Below are 26,656 nucleotides of genomic sequence, written 5' to 3'. Positions count from 1 at the left end.
CTATATTCAGAGCTATATTTAAAAAAGTTAAGCTGAGAACATAGGAAGTGGACATTGGCAATTATAACTTATTATTAATACTATTGCCAAAATTATTAATAACTGGGACATAAACTATCTAGGCCAAGAGCCTTATACACTGGCAATTTCTGTAGTTATTTCTGTACTGGTTTTATTAAGTACCTAATTTATCAGTTTCAGCTCTGTAGCAATGTATGAACATAACTCAGTACATAACTGAGTAGGTTTATTTTTTTAAAAACAACTAACAATTTGCATAACAGTTCTATCATAGTATTTGGGTAAGAAAAATTGTGCTCTAGAAAGTAGCATGTGACATTATTTGTGATAGGAGAGTAATCCTAAGAATAGAAAGAAGTTGAATAATAACCATAATTTCAAAAATCCCCTAATAGTCTCTTTAAAGCTTAAGGAGATGGTTGTGCAATAATGAATGAGAAGTTTACCTTATACAATTTCCAGTTGGATAGTCTGAGAAACAACGTGATACCATTGAAAGTTCTGGGAGAGTTTTGGCTAGCAAGAAAATGAGAAGGGGGTTATTTCTTTAGAATGTCAAAAATAATACATGTTCTTCCAAAGAATAGGTTGGGTCAAAATTAAGATGTGGCTCAGGAATGGATAAATTCAACAGTATATTTGAAAGCTCAGCTAGTCTGTGTGTGAAAGGCAGCAAGGCTCACCTTTGGTGTTGAACGGTTATTTTAGGTAGTGATCAAGTTTCTCTTTTTTGTGTACTTATTTGGAGAACTTGAGTGTTGTCTACTTCTTCCCTAATGCTGTATCAATAATTAGATATTGTAAGCATTAACCATATATCTTCTATAACCAGTGCATTTTGGTGGTCTGTGCTAATGTCAGTATAGTTATTTGTTTGAAAAATGTATTGACATATTTTAGCTCTTGTAGCATACATTAGAAGTTATAATGTCTTAAGCTAAAGATTAGTCCACAGTCCATTAAAACAAAAACAAAATGCAGTAAACTTAAAGATTAAATATATAAATCTGTCTTGAAAACTTTCATAATTTTTCTTATAGCATTTTTTGTATAAAATATAATTTAATAGCAAATTTTGAGACAGCTGATAGAGTTCATTAAAGCAGAAAAATGTTTTATCATTACTTCAAAAAAATAAGGAATAATTTAATTTTGACTAGGAAAGTTTATCAAAAGCTTAGTGCTACCAAAACAATTGTGCTGGGTTAACATTTGTTGCATCTTTATCCAAATTCAAATGCTTCCCACATCTCTTACCTATCATTAAGTGTAGTTGTTAAATCTTATGAGTTAAGCATAAGTTATTACTTGGTTGTTAATTGGAATGTAACTAGAGCCAATATTAAATATCCTTCTCTCTTTTTGTTGACATCAAAGCATGCTCTTTGCTTGAGGAGAAAGAGTTGTGGTTATTTTTTTATCATTTTTCAGGGCAGCACTGGTATTATCTGTATAATTCTTTGCATGAAGCAGGTACTCAGAATTGTCATTCTTGGGCAGCATCTTGGATGAAATCAGCTCAAATTTAAAATGACATTATTAAACACTAGACCCATGCTCACAGACTTAGGGAGAAAGAGAAGACAGCAATTACTGAGAGGCCAATTTCAAACAACTAAGATAAAAATTAAACAATTTGGATAATTTCAATTTATATATAGAAAAATTGAAATATTCATAGGAAAGTATTAAAAGGGCCAGAGAAGTGGTCATGATATTTTTAAAAGAGGGGTTAAATGGGAGAGAAAAAGAAATGTTTAATATTTATATTTCTAATCATAATCGAATTGAATAAGAAAGCTGAAAAATTTTAATAGAAAAATACTTCTAATGGATCAATTTATAATACAAATATCAGAAACTCTACCTATTAAATTATTTTTATTGTGATGTAAGAAATAGTGATGGTTTACATCATTCTTCTAAACCATTTAAAGGCTTCATGTAATAATACTATACAATGGCTTTTGATAAAATCAAAGTGGTTACAAAATTCAGATCTATATTTACTTGATTGTTGATCATGACATTTGGAAGACTTGAACTGCTAGTAAGTTATTACTATTTATTTTTATATACCCTGTCTATTACCTCTGGGAAACTGCAATTAAATCTTTAATTTCCTTGCCTATTGTAGTCACAAATTTTATTTGGCAAAAAACCACATGGCTGACTTTGTTATGATGGTAATATATTCTATCAGATGTGATTGGAAGCTTGAGGCACATCTTTCCAAAATGGCAACCAGTGCTAAAAATGATTTAAAGAAATCTATTAGGTATATATATATAAAAAAAAAAGGGTACACAGGGATGTATCTTTTTGATACAAAAAAAAAAAATGATACAAAGGAAAAACAGGGATGTAGACAAGGGGGAATAGAGGATAAAGGAAAGACATTGGCTGTTTCTCTAAATGTGCCTTCCTTATAGTTTTTGAACATCTGGCAACACTCCAGAATTGTAATTACACCTGAAGGGAATTGTGCTTCTATTTTTGTTCCCAAGGCTCTTAAAGCGTGAGGAAGTCTGTCTTAGCTCTAATGCAGGTGAGGATTTAGCTTATTAGTAACTCTGAACACTTGGACTAATTTAATGCCCATGAAAGAGTTGTGACTGGTCTCTACTATCCCCATCTTGGCAAGTTTCTCAGTGTGCGGCCTCATAAAATTATAAGAGTTTAGAGGCCACAGGAGACTCTCCTGTGGCCTCTTCTACTTCCAAGAGATCACAAAGAGTGCACAGAGGGAAGTAGCATGATATGGTTGAAGGACATAAGTTTGGAACCAGACAGGCCTGGATTGGACATGACTAGACTGATGTTTTAGCTGTGATTTCAGAGAAGTACCTAATTACTTTGAGTTTTCTCAACATAGAGATTATAAGGCCAGCAAATGGAGTTATTGTAAAGATCAAAGGAGTAGAGGTTTGAAAAGTACATGATATTTTGCTTGGTTTATACTGTAATGAGGATGTTAGCATCTCTCTCTTTCCAAGAGCCTTACTAATATCACATGTAAACTGAAACTTCTTAGCACCTCGTACCTCCTGAGAGAAACAATGGTGTGGTTAAACACACAAAATCTGGAACCTTCCTGAGACCATATTACAGCTCTAATACGTATTAGCCATGTGATTTGAGACAAGATTTTAGACACTTTGAAACTCAGCTCCTTCATCAATTAAGTGGAAATGATACTATATATTTATAGATATTATTTTTTGTAAAGGGCTATGATTGCATAGCACTGAAAATATGCATAGGAATGCCTGGCACATGGCAAGAAAGACAAAAATCATCATCATCATCATCATCATCATCATCATCATCATCATCATGCACCTGCTGTCAAATACTGCCTTTCCTGAATATCCACATTCATTTGGGAAGCTTTGACACTGACATTATAAAACAGTGAAGAAGTTAGATATGGTTTTCATTTGGCCTTAGAATGATACTTGTGAATATTTTCTCAGTGCATTTGTACCTTCTCAATTAGGTTTGGTTCATGTTCATTATAAAAGAGTGGGCAAGTTTGACAGAGGAAGTGTATAAGTTGAATATGAAATTGCAGTATTTTAATCTTGCTGTGATATTTAATACTTAAAGATTTATCACATATAACCCAAGTCCACTGAATAATTCTGTTAATCAAATGAGACATGGTCTTCCCGGATGGCAATTGCTTTTCAACTACTGTCAGCACAGACCTTTAAGTAGGTGTCTCCTGTATTCTACTGGGTGATCACTAATGAGTTTTTGCTTCATGAAAGGGCATTTTCACAGATAAACACTGTCCTTTTATTCAGCAGATTTAATGCCCAGATCCACTCCAAAGTTCTCAAGATTCTTTTCTCCAAAAAAGACAGAGGAGATCAATTATTTTGGTATGAGGAAAGCAAGGAAAGAGTTACTGGGCAGAAGGAGTAGTAAAGATTCTGAAATGGAACAGAATGTGTTACATTCACAGAAATGAAAGGCCAGTGTGCTAGAGCAGTAGTAGGAAAGAGCATGTGTTCTTTTGGTAGACGGCTGCTAACTTGACTAACTTGACGTGGCTCCAGGAATTTTTTCCTCAAGCTGTCTTTACTTTGTTATCAATATTCACAAAATATCCTCTGCCTCTTGCAGGTGAACAGTGAGAAGGAAAGACCTCAGGGAGCCCCCTGCAGTTACTGCTCTGGGGAAGTTAGAAATGAAATGTCCGTGAATTATTTGGATTTGATCACCTTGTGTGTTTTGGACTTCACAATTCTTGGCCAAATTGCAGGGCAAATTCACATTTGACTTCATTTATTTGAATTTTTTCTGGAAGTAAAATTGAACGAAGAATCCTTCTTCCTGTTCTTGATTTGTTCACTGCCCAGAACTGCATTTTTGGGACACGGGCACTGAACCCTGTTTATCTGCTCTTCTGGGTGAACAGGGAGGTACGAGGGTCATAGGTGAAAACTTTTCTTTCTTCAAATAATTTGTAGAGGGTACTTGAAAAACTAATCAAGTGATTTCACACAGTATTTCTAAGGTGGAAATTGTACAAAAAAATTCCTGCTACATCTTGAGATAAAAGGGATCTCTAGAGAAATATGTTAACAAGACATTCCACCCCTCAAAGAAACTAAACATGTTACATTAGCTTTGAAATATAGGCATAGAATGATGAATCATTTTTTGACATTGTGTAAGTAAATGACTTTTGGAAAATGTGGTGAGTCCCCGTTGATTCAGAGAGTCTTTTATATATTGCATTTCATAAAGTACATTGATGAATGACACTTAGGAACAATTAGATGAATGTCAAGATGCATACTATTAGGTTCTACATTTATATTCACAATTTTCCATTTTTAGATTAGAAGACTTTGTAAATGTGCTTAGCCATCTATTTTTCAATTCTTTTATTTGTGCAAATGACATATTTTTATGCACAATTCCATTACCTAATTTTATCTCCTAGACAAATTTTCTAGATTATACCTACATATGTTCTTATATAGTTTACGTATCTTTATACAGAGTCCACTTATTTATATCTCTATCTACGTTTGGCCATAAAGGCATCTGTCTTTATACATATATACGTTCCCTCTTGGGGCCTGTGTACATAGTGTTTCTTTTACCTGGGAAACTCTTACGTTCATTATTGACTTTTTTCTCATCTTCAGCTTCTCAAAGAGGTTTTGCTTAATCAATCACTCAGTCCCGCTCATGACACCCTACTCTTTGCCTTCTTGCAGTTATTGTGCTTTATATGCTAATATAAGTTTTAATGTATCAAAAAATAATGTGAGACTTAAGCTTCATAATGGCAGAAGCACCATCTGCTTTGTTAGCCATACTTTATCCAGAACTTAGCAGAATGCCAAGAATATAATAAAAAGTCTAGTTGTGTTTTTTGAATGAATGAATAAATAAATAAATATTGGTGGGAATTAAACTTCATGTGTTATGGTCATTTCAAAATTTTAGTGTCACATATGCCAGAAAACCATGCAATGGAGGGAAATGAATGTATCTAAACGCAACCAACTATACACATTTTTAAAATTTTGAGTCACGGAAAAAGTGGTACCGTGTTTTGTGAAATGCACTGCAGCTAAGAGACACTTGCTAAATATTTCTTGACATTATTTTTGTGGCAGTATTTTTGTTTTATGAAGATGAAGAAAGGTCATAATCATTAGGAGCTTCAGCCTTAGAGATTCCTTATTCTATTCTGAAAATTCTGTTGTGCCAAAATTACACATAAACATAGATTTATTTTTGATGGCTGCAGGAATTACTACTTACTACTCCAGGGATAATAGAGCCTTGCTGATTCTATAGAAAATAGTCTTTGGTGAATGCATTTCTATGCCCATATGCACACATTTTCTTTTCTTGAGGATGTCAGACAGGTAGTCCTGAACTAGACATCAATAAGAAAGAAGAAAAACAGAGAAAGGTAGCACTGTCAGCTTTTCTTCTGGAATGCATTTCAAGTTAAAGCTCTGCTTGAGGCTTGTGAAAACCAAGATAGCATTTTTAAAAAGTCAGTCCATCAAACACACTAGAAAACATTACCTCACTATTATTTTTCAGATTGCAATTCACTATTCGCAAACAGAATTTTAAAAAATGATATCATCTCCAAACTAATCTTTCCATTTCTCATTTACTATATATAGCTTATTATCAACTGAAGCATTGAAAATAATTACGTCAATCTTTTGATATGTTTTTATGTTTTTAAAGATTTTTTTTAAAACAAAAATGCTAATTTTGTTTTACCTACAACCTGGTTACTAAGGTAACATTTACCATGGAGAGCACTAAAATTACCATCTAAAAGATGTTTTGTCTATTTGTTTGAAAAACGTGCTCTGTATTATGGAAATTGGGAACATTAGAGTCAGACTATAATTATATAGTCAGCTCTCCACAAAAATGATGGTCCTAGGATACAAGTAAATGAAATCCACAAGTGATCCCAAACCTCTTTTTTTAGGAAAACCTTTTTATATAGAAATGCCAACAACTGACAGAACTGATAGAATGTTCTTGTCCAGTTCCTGGTGGAGTTAATAAGAAGTAATGGTTAGTCCAAAGACAAGGACTCAGAAAGAGGAAGGAAAACAAAGGTTATGGTTTTAATCAGCACCTGAAACACGGTGTTTATTGTGCACGGCTACCAGTATGACGGCACAATGTGAACAAAGCTAATTTAACACTATCCAAGGGTCTTTGGAGCAGCAATAATTTTTAAAAAATCAAAAAATATAAACAACAACAACAAAAACAATTAATATCAGATCAGCCCACTGTACTTCAGACCAGTTGTTGGCATGTCTATGTAAAAAGGTTTTTCTATAACAGAGGTTTGAGATTACTTGTGAATCTGGGTGAAGGGCTTATAAATTTTTGAGAAGAAACATATATGGTTTACAAAAGGTCTCAGAGGTTACGGATACATCCAAATAATGGAATACCCCCTTTCCCCCCCCAAATTGGAGAATCTCTGGTTTAAAAACAATAAGATCCTAGAGTTTATCAGTTTCGTAAATTTTGAAAAAAAATCTGAGAGAGACTCACATTCAAATTTAGATGTCTTTGATGTGTTTTTAAAAACTCAACTAGTGATTTTTTTTTTTTTTAAGTTTTCTGTGCAAACTCCTTTGCCTTACATTTAGGCTTTTCCTGGAGCCATAATATCATTGGGATGGGAGGGAATGCAGAGGCTGTCTTATCAAGCAGTCCCTGCTTCAGTACAGCTAATGGCAGAACAGTTTATTCTGCAGATGAGCACAGTTAGATTTTAGAATGTTCTCCCTTGAGCCAAATGGTAGATGGATACTTTGACTTTGGTCAAATCTCAGCCTTCCTGAGCTTTAGGTTTCTCATTTATAAAGTAGACACTCTGCTTCACAAGTTGTTGTGAAGATTAATGAGATACTTACTATGTCTTCTAGCAAAAGTGCAATGGCTATATAATTCAAGCATTACTTTAATTAATTTCCATCAGCCTGCTATGAAGCTAACCATTGATTTTAAAAAGTAAGAATAGCAATAATGGTAATAGGACTAATAATAGCTCACAGGTATTGTGTAGCCATTAACTGGGCTAAAAACTTGATATGTAATATCTCGTCAAAAGAAAATTGCAGAGTGATGCAAATGTCCTGGAATTAATAGTCGTGATGGTCATGCAATCTTGCAAATTTACTAAAAAAACACTGAATCATGTACTTTAAGAGGGAAAAGTTCATGGTATGTCAATTATACCTCCATTAAAAAAAAAGAAAATTGGCTATGAAAGAGCTTTGGAAAATGTAAATGTAGTCTGCTAAGTTCTGTGAAGAAAACAATGAAGAATAAGCCATTTTTTTTCCTTACCCTCAAGCTGTTTTTAATGTTTGAAGAGTCAAAACAGGGATATAAAAACACCTAAGGCAGAGTATAAGGGAGAACTGTCACAGGCTTACAGAGTTTTATCAGACAGTCATAGGATCAAGAGATGGGTATAAGCTTCCAGAAGGGTAATATCACTGCCAGGATAGCATTTCATGAAATCAAAAGAGCTATAGCATTCTGTAGAATGGAGACATATTAGAAAATATACACTATCTCTAATGAAGTTTTAATAGGAAAATGAAAATACTGTTCTTTAAAAAATGTATTACTCCTAAGTGAGAACTTTTTGAGGTGGTATCGCCCTAGATCTTGCCCATTTCTGGTTCTTTATCGTGTGGTGCTATGAAATGTAATTAGCCAAAAAGAAAAATGCCCTCTGCAGTAACCCTCCTCTTGATTCAATCCTCTAAGGCTGCCTTGGTTTCAAGATCTTTTCCTGGAACAATGACATGGCTGAAGTCATTCTTTTTTAGGAAGTCTCACCAACTTGATTAGATTCCAGTACCCATACTTATTAGCTATGTGATTTGAGACAGATTATTTAATCTCTCCAAGGAGACGGAGACAGTGGCACTTACCTTATAGGGCTGCTGGAAGTGTTAGGTGAGATACATAGCGTACAGTTCAATTCCTGGTACCCAGGTATGTACTCTGGTATGTAGGGCCTGGTAAGAGAGATGCGTGATAGAAGGAACATATCTTCTATGGCTCCAGGTGTCATTTCGGTCCCTGCAGGCTGTATTATAGCTGTCCAAATGCTGGATTGCTCCTGAGACCCTTCAGACCCTGCCCCCAGTGCTTCTGCCCTGGTGTCTCTCAACTCTTTTGTGGGTGTGAGTACCGGCATAAACGATTTATCTTCCCAATTTGATTGTAAGTATCTGCAAAGGCAGAAAACACACTTTACATATTTGAATTGTTCCCACACATAGCACAATGCGGGGTGCATATTACATATTCAATTTTTGTTTTTAGCTGAGTGAATAAAAAAAGATACTATTCGATAGGAAAAGCGGAAGACATGACCGCAGGAACTTCTTGTTTTCAAAGTGGTGATGTGGGCTGTTTTATTTTGTGTTTTGTTTTTCTTGGTGTGGGGGGATGGCATTTTCAGCTTGATGCCAGGGTGGAACAGCTAGACTAAAACCACTTCTTGGCCACCTATAGACCACTTATAGACCACCTAGGCTGGTAAACAGTCTTTACCAGCCAGCAGGGCCTCAAAGTCATTCACTTGGAAATGTATTTGAGTTAAATCAGCAATTATCTGACTCAGTATGTTTATTTTGAGGTAGGAGAACAGGTGGCTCTCTGACACTCCCTGCAGTGTCACTAGCGATGACAGTGACGATAGGCCCCAGAGACCCCTCATGCCTTAAAACCTTTGCTCCCTAGTAAGGATTGGTCTCTGAAGGAGCAAAACATAAAATACAACCCGACTATGATTTTAATCAACAGTGTAGATTTGGACCATGGGAGTCATTCTGTATTCTGAAATGAGCACAAGCATAGAGCATATTTGGAGACATTTTCAAATTCTGTCCAGAGTTGGGCCCTGGAGTGTGGGACTGAATCATGTCGCATGACAGAAGCTTGCAGAGCACAAATACAGCTCCCTGCTAATCTTCATGCCCTCCTGGGTTACACATTTGTTCATCCCGTTTGGTGCTACTCCCAAGGAGTATGGTAAACAAAGAGAAAACAAGACAATTTTTCATTTTTTTACTGGTCTCTTTTCTTGGGCATAGTTGAGTCAAACACTTTTATATAATAACCCCAGAGGAGGGGGGAAAACAGTGGATTAAAATCTTACATAACATATCTGTATGCCATATGTAGGCTAAGTCTTTATATTCGTGTATTCTGTTTTATCTATTTCATATGCACATAGATTAAGACATATCTGCATCTGTAACATGCAAACATCTTGCTCGAAGTATGCCGAAGATAATGAGTACACATTAAATCTTAATCTTGGTTAAGACATATATTTTTCAAATAAATATATTATTTCAGATGGAATTAGATGGTGTATTGAACTGTGGTGCCACTTGTGAGAACTTCCAAGTACATTCCCAGTGTTGTTATTTCATATTTCCTTTTCACTTGGTTTAATAATATAATCCTTATTCAGAAATGAGCTTTTGTGATAAAAAACAATAATTACCTTTGTCACTATTTATTTAATGAATCCACAGAAAGACTTCATGAAATTATAAATGCCTTGTTACTAATATTCTCATAATAGATTTTTGAAATTATGGCATGAGCCAGTTATCCATTTCATGGAAGATACAATACAGAGAGATCAGTGCATGTCCAGTGAAATGACTGCTGGTTTTGCTAATACAATATTCATGAGAATTTGCCAAGACAATCACATTTAATCCCAGAGAATAAGAATTTGAAATGGATTCTTTTAAATTGTAATTATCCATTGGCATGAAACTTTAGCAAATTTTTACTGTTTACATAATTGAAATGACTTGCTATCCTGTCAACATAGGAGAGTTGTGTTTTGTGAATATTTATAGTTTCTAAATGGAATTATAAATGTTGGTCCTATAAATGTGCTTAATATTGTTTTGTGATTTATGTACATTTTTAATTTATTGGTTTTCAGGGGATAAAGGACCCTATGGCTATCATTTATACTTAAATTGTTTTTCAAGCCCTTGATGCAACTTGGAGCAGGGTAAAGAATGTCTGAATTAGGGTAGGGCCTGTTTGGACCTACTTTGGTAATATTCAGTTCTATTCTAGCTAATTCTGGAGTTTGAATCCATGAGATGTCAAAGATGTTGGAAGCTGAGGCAACAAATCAACATATCCAAGAAGAGATGGGTATCATTTAGGCAGAATCTCTCCAAGCATCCCTGACCTGTATTTTCTTAATTGTTTATTTTACTGTGTTGCAAGAAACCAAATCCTACAAAATCTGGGGATTTCTGCACCCTAGAAAATAAGCATTTTACATTTCATGTGGCAGAAAGATTTGAGGATAAGGAAAAAGTATTTATTTCAGAGTTAGGTGCATTTTTTTTTTTTTTTTTTTTACCTTTAGCATTGCAAGGCTTCTATTCACAGATTTTGGACCTCCTTAATAATTAGAACGCTGATGAACATAGACTATCATAGCCTTCCTATCAGGACAAGTAGAAAAAACTTCAAGAATTGTTTTAAGTCTATCCTGGTAAAAGAAACATGTTTATAATAGAAGAGACCCTAAAACAACGTGCAACTCTAGAGTAACAAATATCTTTATACTTGTTATGTCGAAAGAGCTGCTTCCTAGGATGCAACAAAGATTTAACGCTGTTCTGCAGGAATACTTTTTCCTGACTCCCAGAGAAGTCCAGAAAAGTCTCAACACTACTTTGGTCACTCTTAGATAGTAAAAAGGTCTTCTATTCACTTTTAGTCATAAAAAAGTAATTTCAGTTCATTCTCTGCAATAATAAGTACAATTTCAGTTTAAGCCTCTCCATTATCTCTTCTTGGTCTGCATTGGAGCTCCCACTTGCACTGGGAGGGAAAACATGTTTGTTTTTTCTCTTGTTTCCATGACTTTCATGTCTCCTCCTCTTCCCTGGTCCCTTCAGGGATAAAGCAGAAGGAAGAAGACATAAGGGGCCGAAATCACCTTACTTGGCTAACACTATAGTAGCCCCCTGGCTAGACTTAGCCTATGCTTAAAGCTCTCAAGGGGGCACTTTGTGAAGGCATTTTAATCAGTTCTTTAGAGCTCTTCTCTACACCATTAGACTTTCTTTACCTGCGATTGCCTTGAGATGGGTAAATACACCTCCTTCATTTAGACTTCCCACCTCAGCCCCAGGGCATCCATCACTGCAACTCCAAGTTCTTTCTGTCGAGTTTTCTTCACCATCCAGTTCCACCCCTTTCAGTGTCCCTACTGAATGGAATGTGACACGATTCTGTGCTGACTCTCTGACCCATGGTCCACAGGTAATGCTTATGTGCCCATTGTCCTAACAAACTGATGCACAAGTGACCTCTGGTGCAGCAATATCTCTTTGCACTGCTATCAGGGCAACAGCCAGCCACTGCCTCTCACCTTGAAGATTTCTCAGGTGCATGCATATCCTAGTTTCCTGACTACTTAGACAACTGCCACCAAATTTTAGAACACACATATTGAACTTTCTGAGATGTTCCTTTAAAATCCTTTTCCCCTACACTTGAGATAAAGAAAAAGTGGCCTTTCTCTTTGGAAGTATGTGCATAATCACAGCTTTTCCCAACTCTCCCCAGAAATACCCTTTTAATTATTAATCTCCTCTTGGCTTTTGCTGTCCTTTCGATGGACTGGAAGTAGGTAATTACTTCAAGGCCCTAAAAGAAGTTCTCAATGTTGTCCTTTGCAAGTCTGGCTTAAGTAATATCAAACTTCATTGTGTAAAATGGATATAGGAATCTGTTTTTTGACTTATTATCATCTCAAGATCTCAGCTAAAACTCAAACAGAAAGAATCCATTTTAACATCCTATTACTTTCACTTATCAGTTGGCTACCATCCATTATAAAATTATTTTAAGCACACATTGATTGATAACTTCAAAGCACCATGGCTCTCCTACTCTGGCAGGAGAAATAAAACAGGTAGCAAAGAAAAGCTAGATTTATCAAATCTGCTATCTGCAACTATAGGACCACCAATTCAATCCTAAATTCAACTTAGTGTAATGAGTAAGAGCATATACTCTAGAGCCAGACTGCCTGGGTTTGAATCACAGTTTTTCTCTTTCTAGCTCTGTGACCTCGGCCAAGTTATTTAATCACTCTGTGCCTCAATTTTCTCATAAATAAAATGAAGATAAAATAGTATGTCCTTCATGGAACTGTTATGAGGAATACCAGAGTTAATATTTATAAAGTGCTTAGAACACTATTATACATGTGTGGTTGTTAGGAAACTCAAATTCAAAGTGTGTAGGGCAATTTTAATAGCTGCATAAACTTTCGATATATTGTTTTCTCTTGACTTATTTTTATTTTCCACCATAGTTTTCATGATTCTTACTTTTAAATACATGTCACTGTAAGGCACTTCTTTTTTTTTTTTTGGTAGAATAACTGGTGATAAACAATTCAAATGAAAATGAAAATTTTATCCAAGGGCCAATGGAGACTTTTTAAAGATTTTTTTTAGCATAAATCTTTTTATGAGTAGTTATTATTGCCTCATTTTAGCAGAATCCCTGTTCATTTTTAGTAAATTATTTAATGCAATATATATATATATATATATTTATTTATTTATTTATTTATTACATTTGATGTAACCACAGGAATTTTGTTTTTAAGAATCTCATTTAAGAAGTATGTTATCTTTATTTAATAAACATGCATGTAGGGTCAACATATGATTTTTAAAAGTTACATTAGCCATCAAGCCTAAAATAAATCAAAACAAAAAAATATTAAACCATACAACTTTTAAAAAGAAAGAGATCCTTTATGGGCAATAAGAACCATGCAAAAACAACAAACCAAACAGAAAACTTTACGATGTCTACACGTAGGAGATAATGAGCAATGTCACAAACATCATTGAATAATTCCCTTCAATTAATGCAGTTTTATACAAGATTTTCTTATAAAAATTCTCAGTGTCATTTGATGCCATACTCTTGCTACCGAGTTCAATAATGGGTATCCAGCAAAGGGTCAGGAGAATGTTGTCCAAACCTTCCAGTTTCTAATATTCTGAGTTAAAATTTCCAGAGGAATGGTGGACATGTGTCCTTTCAACTCCTCTTTTCCCATGTCGTTCCTCTCAACTGAGGTTTGATAAAGGTGAGCTGCAGGCAGTTAGAGGTTATGCATTCTGACAAAGGCCTGCAGCACAGGTATTTTAATCAGTTTTTTGTTGCTATAACAGAATACCTGAAACTGGGTAATTTATAAAGGAAAAAAGGTTTATTTGGCTTACGATTCTGGGACAGCTGCATCTGGCATGCGCCTCAGGCTGCTTCTACTCATGGTGGAAAGTGACAGGCAGCAGCGGGTACAAGCAGATCACATGGCAAGAGGAAGCAAGAGAGAGAGAGGAGGTGCCAGGGTCTTTTTAAACAACCAGCTCTCTCACGGGAACTCACTCATTAATTCCCCCTCCCCCAGGGAGAGCATTAATCCACTCATGACTGACCCACTCCCATGACTCAATCAGTTTCCAGCACTGCCACATTAGGGATCAGATATCCACATGAGTTTTGGAGTGGGCAGCATATTCAAACTCCATCAACAGGTATTCTGCGCTACTGATTAAGGGCAAATTCACATGCTTTAAAAGTCAAGTGAGCTCATGGTAGAGTTGCCAGTGCTGCTGTTAGAGAATGCTTCTCAGAGGCACAATACGTAAGCACATGTTTCTCTTTGGCACCTTGCGTTATGAAATTTTCAAGTTAAACAGCAACAGCTTTACACTTAGAATGATTTATAATGCTGCTTTCCATGATTCAGAGAAAGAGTTGATTTTAAAAAACTGTATCTTAGCTTCATCTTAGCTATAGTCTAACAATGGGGGAACCGAATTTTAGTTCTAGTACATCAATATTAAGTTATGAGAACTTGAAAAAGTCATTGTACCTTCCTGTCATAATCTCATCATCTGTAAAACAAAGAAATAGAATAAGTTCAGACTCTTAGCATTTGATGATTTTGTGAATAATGACTAAGAAACTTCACTGATTAAATGCCTGTCTGTGTGCACCATAGAATGAATTTCTATATAGTGAGCTTTTGTCAGTTAGCTCTAGACAGACTTCATTGCTCTGATTTCACCAGTTCCTAAAAGGGAGAATTTTAAGCCTCATTTTTTCTTGTGAAATGGGGAGAGTGCATTAAAGAAGCTATGTTAAAGGACATGAAAGGATGTCCTTTCATGCAGGCAGCTGTGCACCTGCTCTGTGGCAATATCTGGGAGGAAGGCAGCTCAATTTTCTTGAAAGTGTCTTTTCAAATATCAATTATCTATGAAAGAGATGTCTCAGATTTACCCAAGTGCCAAGAACCTTGCTTCTACTACATGCGGTTTTTCAGAAGTAAAATTCGAGAAAAGCAGCTGTTGTCCATACTATGTTCTTAAACAACATTTTGTACGTAATTCTTATTAAATGCTGACTAATCAGTACAACTTGATACAACTATTTTTTTTTCTCCTCCTAGCACCAAGGAAAAATTGGAGTTAAGTTTAATGTTGGGACGGATGACATCGCCATTGAAGAGTCCAATGCAATCATTAATGATGGGAAATACCATGTAGTCCGTTTCACGAGGAGTGGTGGCAATGCCACATTACAGGTGGACAGCTGGCCAGTGATCGAGCGCTACCCTGCAGGTAAGCAAGTGAATGTGTATCTGGGGAAGATTTTATGAAAATCGAACTGGAAAACGAGCACTGTTTTGTGTCTGTTTCACCAAATTGTGGTTTTCTGAGAAACCATCAAGTATTTATTAGACTTTAGAGTCATGTGAGTGTAATGCTGTCCTAAACTGTTCTTGCTACAGTGTACAAATGGCATTTTATAGGAGAACTTGAAGGCACACGTTATCGTTTGCAAAATTCAGTGAAACCAGAAAAATGCACACATAAAAGGCACATGTCAAAGCTCTTTTTACTGGATCCTTGCATTTAAACAAAGGAAAGGCTTTGTCAAAAGTAACAAAGTTAAAGTTTAAAAATAAGGGAAGGAATATTATAACACTTTTTTTCTGAGAGGAAATAAGACTGGACAGTTCCTTTGGTGGTGGTGCACAGCTGCAACTCATGAAAGGTGCAGGCAGGCCATGAGATGAGCAGAGAAATAGTAAAGGAGCAATACTATGGTAAATCCGCAGTTATTAAAACCTGTATGTGAAAGAAATTTGTTTTCACTTTCATACAACCACGGAATTTTACAAGGATTCTCTGACACTAGTATTACTCACGTGAAATCTATAAAATGAATGTCAATCCATTATTGATAAAGTAAAAATTATCTTGTCCATTAGCTTTATCAGTACTATGTTATTGAAACAAATATGGTAAATTACAAATTTAAATGTTTGTTACTTGTGGTTGCATACAGTCTGAATTAAAAAACAAATGTTAATTTTAAGTGAAATACAAATTAATAGTACAAAGGCATTTTACTGCAATCATTATCCTCTCTCTATTTTAGTACAAAATACATTACTAAAAGCATAAGTCTCGTTTCTCTCTTTCCCCTTTTAGACACACCTAAGTTTTTTGTATAGTACTCAATTATGAGAATAAAGAAAAAGCATAAAAATAATTTTCATTTTGCACAATAAAAATGATAACCAAAATGTATATATAAACTTCTTTATTAGAATTATTTCTTTCTTGGAAGAAATAATTTGATGAAATAACTAATTTGTTAAATAAATATAAATATTCCCTAGTACTGACTCACAATTATGAAATGAAATGTCTGTGGTGCCCTTCTGAACCTTTTCTGATTTATATAATTCTACATCTTTAAGCCCCAGTTTAAACTTATTCCACAAGCCTAGTGCTCTGCAAATGTTTGATGAATTAAATGTAGTAATAATAAAAAAAAAAACTAGTCTATGACAAAATTCAGAAGCAAGCAAATTAACAATATGTCCAGTGTCTATTATAATACCAGCAAATAGTAGGCACTCAATAAATATTTGCTGAATTGATGTCCTAGGAATTTTCACAATTTTATACTACAATTATATGAACATAGTCCTTCAGTTACCATCTATAATAAGATGAAGGAATAGAAGATCTAGAAGGAAAGTATTTTAAATATGCATGCAATGTTATATAGCCCCTACTAATTCCTTATTGCATTCACTGAAATCCTAATGTAAATGTAATTTTTAAAAATAATAACTGCAATCTCAGTGAAATTATGAAAAAGGATATTGGTAATTTTCCTAAAATATGGATTGATCAATAGCTATTTTCTGAGAGAAAGCCATTACACTGGATGCCATGAAATATATAAAGCAGGATGAGATCTAGGCTTTGCCCATGGGATGTTGTCATCTGTGAATAGTGGACCTAAACATATAAATTGATAAAGCTGTTTCTATTGCAGTATGGCAGTTGTCTCTGAAAGCCCAGCTTTGTTTCAACTTAATTTTTTAAAATTATCTTTATTTAGTTATTTTTTACTCTTATCAGCACTTTCCAAACAGGTATCTAAGGATACTAGAATTCTGTTATAGAGGTTGTTGGTCACCTAAGTGGGGAGAAGGGAAGTCCCATGCTGAATCTAGTTTGAGAAATTCCTGGTTAAACTAAGTTAAAAATATTTGTATTTGGACTTAATTTTGTTAATTTGCATAATGCACCTTCATGCATAATGAAATAAAATACATTTCTTTGCATAATGATATCAAATATAGTTACCAAGCATAGATGATCAAAATCTAGTTTTCTAATGCAGTTCACTTTGGCAAACACTTAATGTTTTTAATAATTTTATATATCCCACAATTTTACTGTATTTAATGTGATTAATAATCTTTTAATTATGCACCTACCAGATAGCATGTACTGGGTATAGTTCAAAAAAGATATGGTCCCTCTCTTCTTGTGGCAGGCTAATGTCCAATTTAAATACTGGTAGCTGAGATTGGGGCAGTATTAATTAATTATTTGAAAAAAATTCTTTTTAGTTTAATATTTGTTTAACACATGCGATGTCTTATTTACCAATTAAACAGATGCTCAGAATAAGAAACACAACATAAAATGTATTTAAATATCAGAAGCCAGCAGTATCATTATAATTAAGGAAAAAAACCTTTAGAAATAGTTGTTTTAGATACAACTTTTAATATTTAGTTATACATTCTAAGTGCCCTTTCATGAAAAAGTATTTTAGATAACATTAATACATCCAGAGTGAGCAAAGTTGCAATTATTTTGAAGGATATAAGCAAGGGTAAAACAGAGTCTTCCCTCGAGAAAATTAAAGCACATATGAGGAATTTGGATATATACATATAAAAAGTTAATGATCAATAGGTAAGGAACTCAGGGGAGTCACCATTGTTGTCACTGAATATTTTATTAATCGTCTGCTTTGTGTGTATTTCAGCATGATGCTGAGGTAGGAAATAAGCCATGAAAATTTTAAATACCTTTTTCTCTTGGAGCTTCATCTGCAACAATGCCGTAAAGGCTGAATACGAATTTAAAAATACATGTCATCTAAATTAAAGGTTTTAGAGCAAAGCAATTTTAAATATTATTTCAATAGCAAGACCTAATATATGTCTTTTATATCAGGTTGTACTATTGCTATTTTTATTCAAATATATATTTTTTGGTTATTATTCATTAGAAAAGCAGCTAGACTAATGCTTTTACCACCAAATCCTATAATCAGAGAAACAGGAACCAACAGATTATATTTGGTTCCTTTTAAAGTTCTTGCCTTGTGAAATATTGGTAATAAGGATTGAAATTAGTAATTAAGTAGAGCACTTAACTTTCCATTATAGGGCTTTGTGGTAAGTGCTTTTATATGAAGCAATTCATCTGGTAGCAACACTATACCTTTAATGAAAAGCACCTAAAGCATTGACCAATCCTATTATCCTGTAATTATCTGGAAGGCTTTCATAGAGAAACTAATTAGTAGAGGTAGATTTTATGCTCTTTTGCAGTATATGAAATATTCCTAAAACTAAACAATTCACATTTTAGAATAAATATTGAATTTTCTGAACAGCAGACCTAGTTTCCATTATTTTCTGTGCATGGAGCAAGGTACAGAAATAATATTTTGCAAGCTGTTTAAAGTTCAGAAAGCCATTTCTTGGTGCTTATCAGTTAAAGCTCTAGAATATAATGCATCATTAATCTCTGATTTGTCCCTAATTACAGTTAAGTAGGAAAATTTTCTCTCTCAACAAAAATAGACTTCCTCCTCTCATAACCCCAGTCCACAAAGCCTAACATCATGTTGCTTGCCCAAACTAAAGATTGCTCCAGATAAATCAGTTACCTTTGCGAATAAACTTTTGAATTTATTTGTCCACCACAGTCAAAAGATGTATTTTATCTTTTACACAAGGTCAAATATTTATTTTATTCTCAAGTTAAGACATCAAATCAACAAATATTTAAAGAATGTTTATTACATGAGAAGAAGATAGTCTGATTACTGAGATAAGTAAAAAGTGTTCATCATTAAAAATATAATATGTGGGAAAATATAAGAGTTATATCATATTTAATTTCTGAATACGATGTAAAAAAAAAAAAAACAAGAAAATAGGTTTACAGGAGAAAAAGACCTTTAGAGTGAGAGGTGTAGTAAGACTATGAAAAAATATAGTAATCTTGATTTGGGTCTTGAAAGATTTTTAACTGAAAGATGGCATGCATTAATTTAGGTAGGATTAGCAGAAAGAGGCAGAGACAGAGAAAATATTTAGAAAGCTATTAAACAGTCCAGGTGTCAAAAGATAAAGTACTAAAGTAGGGTGTGAGAAAATAAAAATGATGACCATAGAATACATTATAAGACCTGGTGAACAACTGAATGAAAAGGAGAAGGATTCCCTCTTTTTAAAAGGTTCAGTTTCTCTCTCTCACTCTCTCTCCCCCCCCCTCCTTCTTCCCTTCTTCAATTTCTCTTTCCCTCTCTCCCTTTCTCTTTATTTTTACAATTATGCAATGTTGTAATGCTGGAGTGTGTCACCAGACGGCGCTAGATACCAATGAAATGAAAACCTGAGGCAGGAACGAATATGGAAGTCAAAGACATGGTTCTTGCTTGCTGAGAGATTAATCTGGTTGTGAGACAAGGCTTCAGAAAACCTGCCAATGTCAAAATGTTTAATTGTTATCAGAGCTTAATGAAGGAGAAAATGGTGGTCTGGAGTGGTGTGACAAAGTAGATCCTTTAGGGATGAGAGGATTTAAAAGAGGAATTGCTCGAGAGAAGACTCCTTGGAGATGGTGTTAATACTTTCTGCATGACCATGCAATATGGCTGGAAGATCTTGTGGATATTAGCTTTGAATCTTAAATATGTTTTTATCAGTGGAAGCTGGTAAAATATTTCAGGGCTGAGGAAAGCCATATTGATTATTGCCTTTTAAATTCTACACATTTAGTTTAGATTAATTGATTAATTTATTTTTAATTCATCAATAACTTATTGATTATCTATTTCACCATTCTGTTATTTAGAGCTTCCTATATTGGTACTGAAGGGTTGGTTAATTTGATGATTCGGGTTTTTTTTAACTTATTTTTAACGTCATTTTTGCTATGTATGATGAAATTAAGAAAATCTATCTCGTTTGCAATGATAACATTTAAAAGAGGGAAGGAACTTCAAAGTTCTTCGATTCCAGCTCCTTCATTTATCAAACCACAAAATGGAACATTGGAGAAGCCAATTGATTTGCTCAAGATCACTATGCTAGTTAGTGGCAGAGTCGAAACTACACTTGGGGACTCTAGTCTATAAGCTATGCACTTTCCTTTCTGTTTGGGAGACAGTAACCAAAATGAAGAGATTATTAGATGTATTCTTCAACACAGCATGGTATATTCTTCATAACTAAATGTTATGACTTTTACATGATCGATCATAGATGCATGTTAGTCCATGTCACAGTCTGCTATTTCTATTGACCCTCACAAACACATACACACACAAAACTATCTTATGTGTGTTAAAAAATAACACATAGAACAATTTCTTACAAAAACTATATTTCGTTTTTACTAAATTTTTGAATCAATTATACTCATTGGTAGGTACTGATTATTTTTTAACTGCACTTGAGAAACTTCATTAGCAAATTAAGTAAATCATTATGAATTATTAGAATTAAAACATTAGAATCCTGAAGGATTATTTGGGAGAAAAGCTCTTTCTTAGTAAAAGATTTGTCCAATGTTCTGGTTAAATGTATAGATACAGGTAATATTTGATTGAATTTTATTTTTTTAAAAAAGGTAAGATAGTGAAGATATAACTCTTTTGTGGAAACTGCTAAATTATGCAGAAGATTTGAATCATTCTTTAAATAAATTAGCAATGTTGGGTAGAGTCCAACAAAAGACATAATAATCCGAGCTTAACGCATAGTAGGTACTTAATAAATAGGTGTTGAATGAATTTAGGTTCCTCATTAATCTTGTAGATCAAAACATTGTCCTTTGCTGGTGGTTTTTACCCAAAACATACTTACATGCATGGATGAATATTTATTTCAATATATATAAATGTTTGGCTTCTATTTGACATAGTTAAGTGTTTACTAACCCAAATTTTCCACAGTAAATCTTACATACTCTGAGAAATCTGAAGCCTCAAATACTGTAGCTGTGTTAGAATAACTGGCTAAAACTCTGACTTTTCCTGTGTGAATTATCTTTTTTTATGGAGTTCAACTTTGCTACACCTTCAGGGGCTATTCATAATAATGAAGCATAATGAACATTTCATCGTGCAGTATATTAAATACATCTGCCTAAAATTCTCATCTTAGTCTCAGAGAAATTGTGTCCAAGGAGGTGGAAAGAAATGATATATTCTCAGACTTCTCACTTGTTCTTACATTCTCAAGGACCTGGATATATATATATATATTTTTTTTTTTTTTTTAATCAGAGTTTTTACGGTTACTGTAAGATAACCATATTAGGATTTTTTTTTTTTAAATTTTCTAACAAAAGAAAGAAAGTTTCTCTGATTGTTTTGTTGGCTTTGGTATCATTTAGACTACATGGGCTGGCAAGCATAGATAATGCAGATAGCTTCCAAGAGAAGTAAAGGATATATGTTAACAAGTTTGAACTGGTCCATTCCTTAAATCAACGTCTTATAGTTTGGCTATAATTTGCCTTTTTTGTTTCTTCTTGCTATTTATTTATGGGAATATACTTTGTGTTCCAGCCTGGGAAACTTGTCAGTGAGACCTATCAGGGACTTTCATAAAGTTCTCCTGCACCAGAGGCTAAAATATCTACCTCCTGTCAGTATTCTACCCTACAGCGCTTGGACTAGATTCTCACAGGGCCAAATTAATCATTGTCTATAAGATAAGAAATTCTGAAAGGTCATCTTGACCCTAGCCTGCTATTGCTTTCTGTTTTCAGAACATGCTCACTTTTACCCTAAAAACAAATGTATTATTAAGTGTTTATTGCTAATAAAACTGAAATAATCTGAAAAATTAGTTTCTTTAGATATGTGTTGGGTATCTACTATTTGGATACTATTGAAAATGATGCAGAGACATACATGTCAAAGCTCTTCTCTCCCTATTTCTTCTACTATTTTTTGCCCCTCTCACTTAAGTTAACCTATTTTGTAACTGAGCTGAGAGGATGCGGTGCCTTCATAACATCATCAGAAACCAAGAGCCCAATAAAATAGGATAGCAACCTGTGTATTTAAAGCTAAATTTAACTTAAGCCCATTAAAAGAATCAATTAAATATATATTTTAAACATTTAATGAATAAAAATTTGTTCCATTTTGCTAGTTTTCAATGACTCTTTCTTACTTTGACAAGTTCTCAGATTCTATTACAGGTCGAACATGCCTAATCCAAAAATCCAAAATCCAAAACTTTTTGAGTGCCAACATGGTTCAATGTACACAAACTTTGTTTCATGCACAAAATTATTAAAAATATTGTATAACATTACCTTCAGGCTATGTATGTAACATGTATATAAAACATAAATGAATTTTGTGTTTAGACTTTGGTCCCATCCCAAAGATATCTCATTATACACACACACACACACACACACACACACACACACACACACACACACACATACACATATATATATGCAAATATTATGAAATCTAAAACTCTTCTGGTCCCAAGCATTTCATATGAAAGATACTCAACCTGCACTTAGAAACTAACCAATCAAATCAAATTGAGAAATATTTATTGAACATTATTATGCTTAAGGAATATTGCTAAGTATATTATACCTTATGTTGTAATATAAAGATATCAGCCCTTTTTCATGATTTTCATAAAATTTCTCACTTTTTCTCCTTGTTCCCATTATTGTTTCCAATGTGCAATTTGTTTAGTACTCAAATTCTCATCATAATAAAGGGATACACTGATCCCACTCCTAAAATATGCTACTGGTAAACAGAGAATAGCATTATCATGATTTTAAATAAGGGTAGCAGAAGATATTAAGATTGGGTTGAAGGGCTTTTCTCCAAAGATATGGATAATCAGGTTAATGAATCTATCTATTGTTTACAAATAATGAATTAATTATGTCAGATATAAAAAATTAATTTTCACTGTAAGTCCACAATTTGGTTTTTAAGAAGTGAGGTGGCTGGCTAGTTAGCTCAGTTGGCAGTTGGTTAGAGCCTGGAGATGGTAGGTCCAGGTTCGATCCCTGGACAGGCCAGCTGCCAAAAAAAAAAGCGAAGTGGAAAAGGATTTTAAGTATAGCTAAAGATTGAAGGGCAGAGAGATTACATTTTTCAGAATATCAGGCTTTCAGGAAACAACAAATGGCTTTTGGAAGTATTTGGTTGATTTTAACAATATTTATATTTTTGTAACAATGCTTTGATAATTAGATTTTTATCCAAAAGTGTCTTTCTTGTACTATATAGTTTATAATTACCTAAATTCAATGCAAAATAAGTTGTTTCCAACTCAGTGATGATGCTTTTCCTTAGTATTTTTTCAAATACCCTTACCCCTTATTTTCTCAAGAGCTTTTTATTAAATTGCCCAGGAATATTTTTATATTTTTATGATGAATACAGACAAAAAATTAATATTTTTGTATATTATAAAGCAATTTAAAAATTCTGCTATGTGGTTTTTCCTTCTCAGCTTCTAATGTAAGCATTTGAATGCCAGCTATGAACAAAGCTCATGCTTTTCACACAGCTTCCTTTTGTCCACCGTCCAGCTACTTTTCTGATCTTGTAAGCTCAGAATTAGTTGCTATTAACTGCCACTTAACTTCTAGTAAACAATGACAGTGTGGTTAAGAGGTAACAGAGTATCAAAAGGTTAAAATTTCATACACTGGTATTAAAGCCCTAGGCAGAGTACAAAAATTAGGTAACTATTGTCAGTTTTAGATGTTAATCTAGACCAAATTTTCTTCACCTCCTTTGAATCTCTACCTCTAGAAGAATCTGATAAAGTCGAATATCCTATCATTTGAAAAATGCACATATATCTGCACATACACACAAAATGATGCATGTGATTTTCCGGGGTTGCGGCTCCACATCCTTAGTCTGTATACCTGGGATTCAGAATTTCTGTGCTAAGTTGTCTTTGAAGATGTTGAGATTGTAGAGGAAAAAATAAAATCTATTCAATGAGCATATGAGGAAGAACCTGCTGGTCCCCAAATGAAACGTGCTTCCAGTGAAATGTAGCTGCCCTTTATTAACCTTCTAATAATAACCTTCTAACCATTGACACAGACTTCTGGGTATAGCTTTTACTAGCTCAGATAAAAATTCTTTTTCTTTAATAGAATAAGCCCAATTTTTGTACTTCTAATTTAGAAAAATTGTTCTCTTAAGTATGATGATAAGAACACCATTCTTCTTCTAATAAATGTATTTTGAACTCTGATACTCTGCTTGATATGATTATAGCATTGCTTAACTGCATAACAAATAGCTTAAAACCAAAACACATTGTCTGAGGGTCTTATCTGAGTAGGTCTATCAGGTAAATCTTCTGAGGATGGTGGAGTGTGATGGTGAGATAAGTGTCTGATATCTTTAAGACAAAAATGACTACTAATCTAACATCTTTGGAAAGTATTACTTTTTAGAACTTATGGAAGAGAACATTTTTTTCTCTTTCTCTCTTCTTATTAGATTATTTTTTGCCTTTGCCTCGCCATTACTTCCTTACACTTTATGGTTTAGTGTTTTGTATACGAGCTTAACTTATGAGAACTGGCAATCCGTTCCTTCCTTCCCACAAAATAAAATCCCTAATATCAAAATTATTATAACTAATTAAGTTGGGAGAATATAGGAAAAAAATCTAAGGTCCTAAATTATAAACTACCTCAAATGTGAGAAATGAATACACTTTGGTCTCTATCCAAAGTTTATAATTTTAAAAAAAATCCATCTAGGACAGAAGTCAACAAACTTTCACTATAAAAGGCCAGATAGTATATATTTCTGGCTTTAGGAGCCTCATAATCTCTGTCACAATTACTCAACTCTGCCATTGTAGCACTAAACCAGCAATAGATAATAGGAAAATGAATGAGTGTGGCTGTGTTATAATAAATCTTTATTTATGAAAGTAGAGAGAGGGCCACATTTGACCTAGAGATTATACTTGATTGACCTCTGATAGAGAGACATGACAAAAGAGCACAGCAACCAATCTGCAAGAGCACCCAATGGCCAGAACTGGAGCAATTTGAAAAACAAAATGAAGATAAAAATGGATTATAGCACAAAGACTGAAATAAATATCTATGAACCCATACTGATATAAAGAATTGAATAAATAGATAGATAAATGAGGGAGCAAAGACAGCTCATTCTTACAGAAGAATTGCAAATAATCAATGTAAAGGGTGAAGGAAATAGAAAATCAACATTAGAACTCTAAAGTAGTAATTGTTGAAGACCCACCAATAGATGTTAAAATTAGTGGGTAAAAGTTTGAGCAGAGATTAGTAATTTTTTAATCTTCAAGTATCTTCTCCAAGGGGAAATATTTAACTTTCTGAAGAGAAACTTGGCAGACCACCTTAACTAAGTGATCAAGTTAACTGTCACTAGTAATAAGAGATACTGACTTCATCTGGCTCCAGAGATGATGCACTGAGAAAGGCACTTTACTTCTTTGGTATTCTTGGTGTTTTCAACAAAAATCCATAACCTCAATCTAATCATGACAAATCCAAATTGAGGGACATTTACAAAATAACTGGCCAGCACCTTTCACAAGTGTCAATGACATGAATGACAAAGGCAGACATATCTGAAGGGACTAAGGAGACATAACAATTTAATGCAATGTGGGATCTGGATTAGATCCTGGAATAGAAAAAGGGCATTAGTTAAAAACTGGTAAAACCGAATAAAGTCTGTACTTTAATTAATAAACTATTACAATATAATGTTAATTTCTTGTTTTTGACAATTGTCCAATAATTATTTAAGATATTAATGGTGGGAAACTGGATGAAAAGTATGTGGAACTCTCATTAATACCTTTTGCAACTTTTCTGTAAGTTAATTTTTTTTTCAAAATAAAAATTTTTTAAATGGTTTCTGCCTAAAATACCTTTTACTCAATTCTGTATATTATAACATTATTCCAGAAAAAAATAATTTTTACAATAAGTCAGGTATATTTGCAGTGAAAAAAATTACATTTAACATGTTCATTTGGTTATTTGAAAAGTGTGTTTATTCTTAAGGAATAAAAACTTAATTTCTGTAACAATCCAAAAGTGTAACCTAATGCAATATTGTAGTTAGTTCTTAATTAAGATAGAATGACATAATAAGTGTGAAAACCTTTTGAAGTATGAGGCCTTTAAATAGGCCAAATATTAAAATTTAAATTCTGATGATGAATATTTTGTGTCAAAGTTAGCCTCATGGGTAGAATATTTCTCAAAGACAGACTTTCATCTTAAACATTTTAAAGTCTGTTTTGTTTTTAGCTTTATAAATTTGACTGCATTAAAAAAGTAGCTGCATT

The 26,656-nt window shown here is 33.7% G+C and overlaps 1 protein-coding gene across 11 annotated transcripts in view; it reads left to right on the top strand.

The window, feature by feature from the left end:
- LOC134363293 (neurexin-1) overlaps window positions 1–26,656 on the top strand; it is a 765,130-nt gene that overhangs the window by 579,104 nt on the left and 159,370 nt on the right. For all 11 annotated transcript variants that reach the window (XM_063078880.1, XM_063078883.1, XM_063078879.1 and 8 more), the window contains one exon: window positions 15,104–15,275. In XM_063078880.1, the coding sequence (XP_062934950.1) occupies window positions 15,104–15,275 (172 nt within the window). The remainder of the gene's footprint in view (window positions 1–15,103; window positions 15,276–26,656) is intronic.

Source organism: Cynocephalus volans, chromosome 14 (genome assembly GCF_027409185.1).
Source record: "Cynocephalus volans isolate mCynVol1 chromosome 14, mCynVol1.pri, whole genome shotgun sequence".
Classification (NCBI taxonomy): Eukaryota; Metazoa; Chordata; class Mammalia; order Dermoptera; family Cynocephalidae; genus Cynocephalus; species Cynocephalus volans.
The sequence above is the reverse complement of the archived record's forward strand: the minus strand, read 5'-3'. Positions and strand labels throughout refer to the sequence as shown.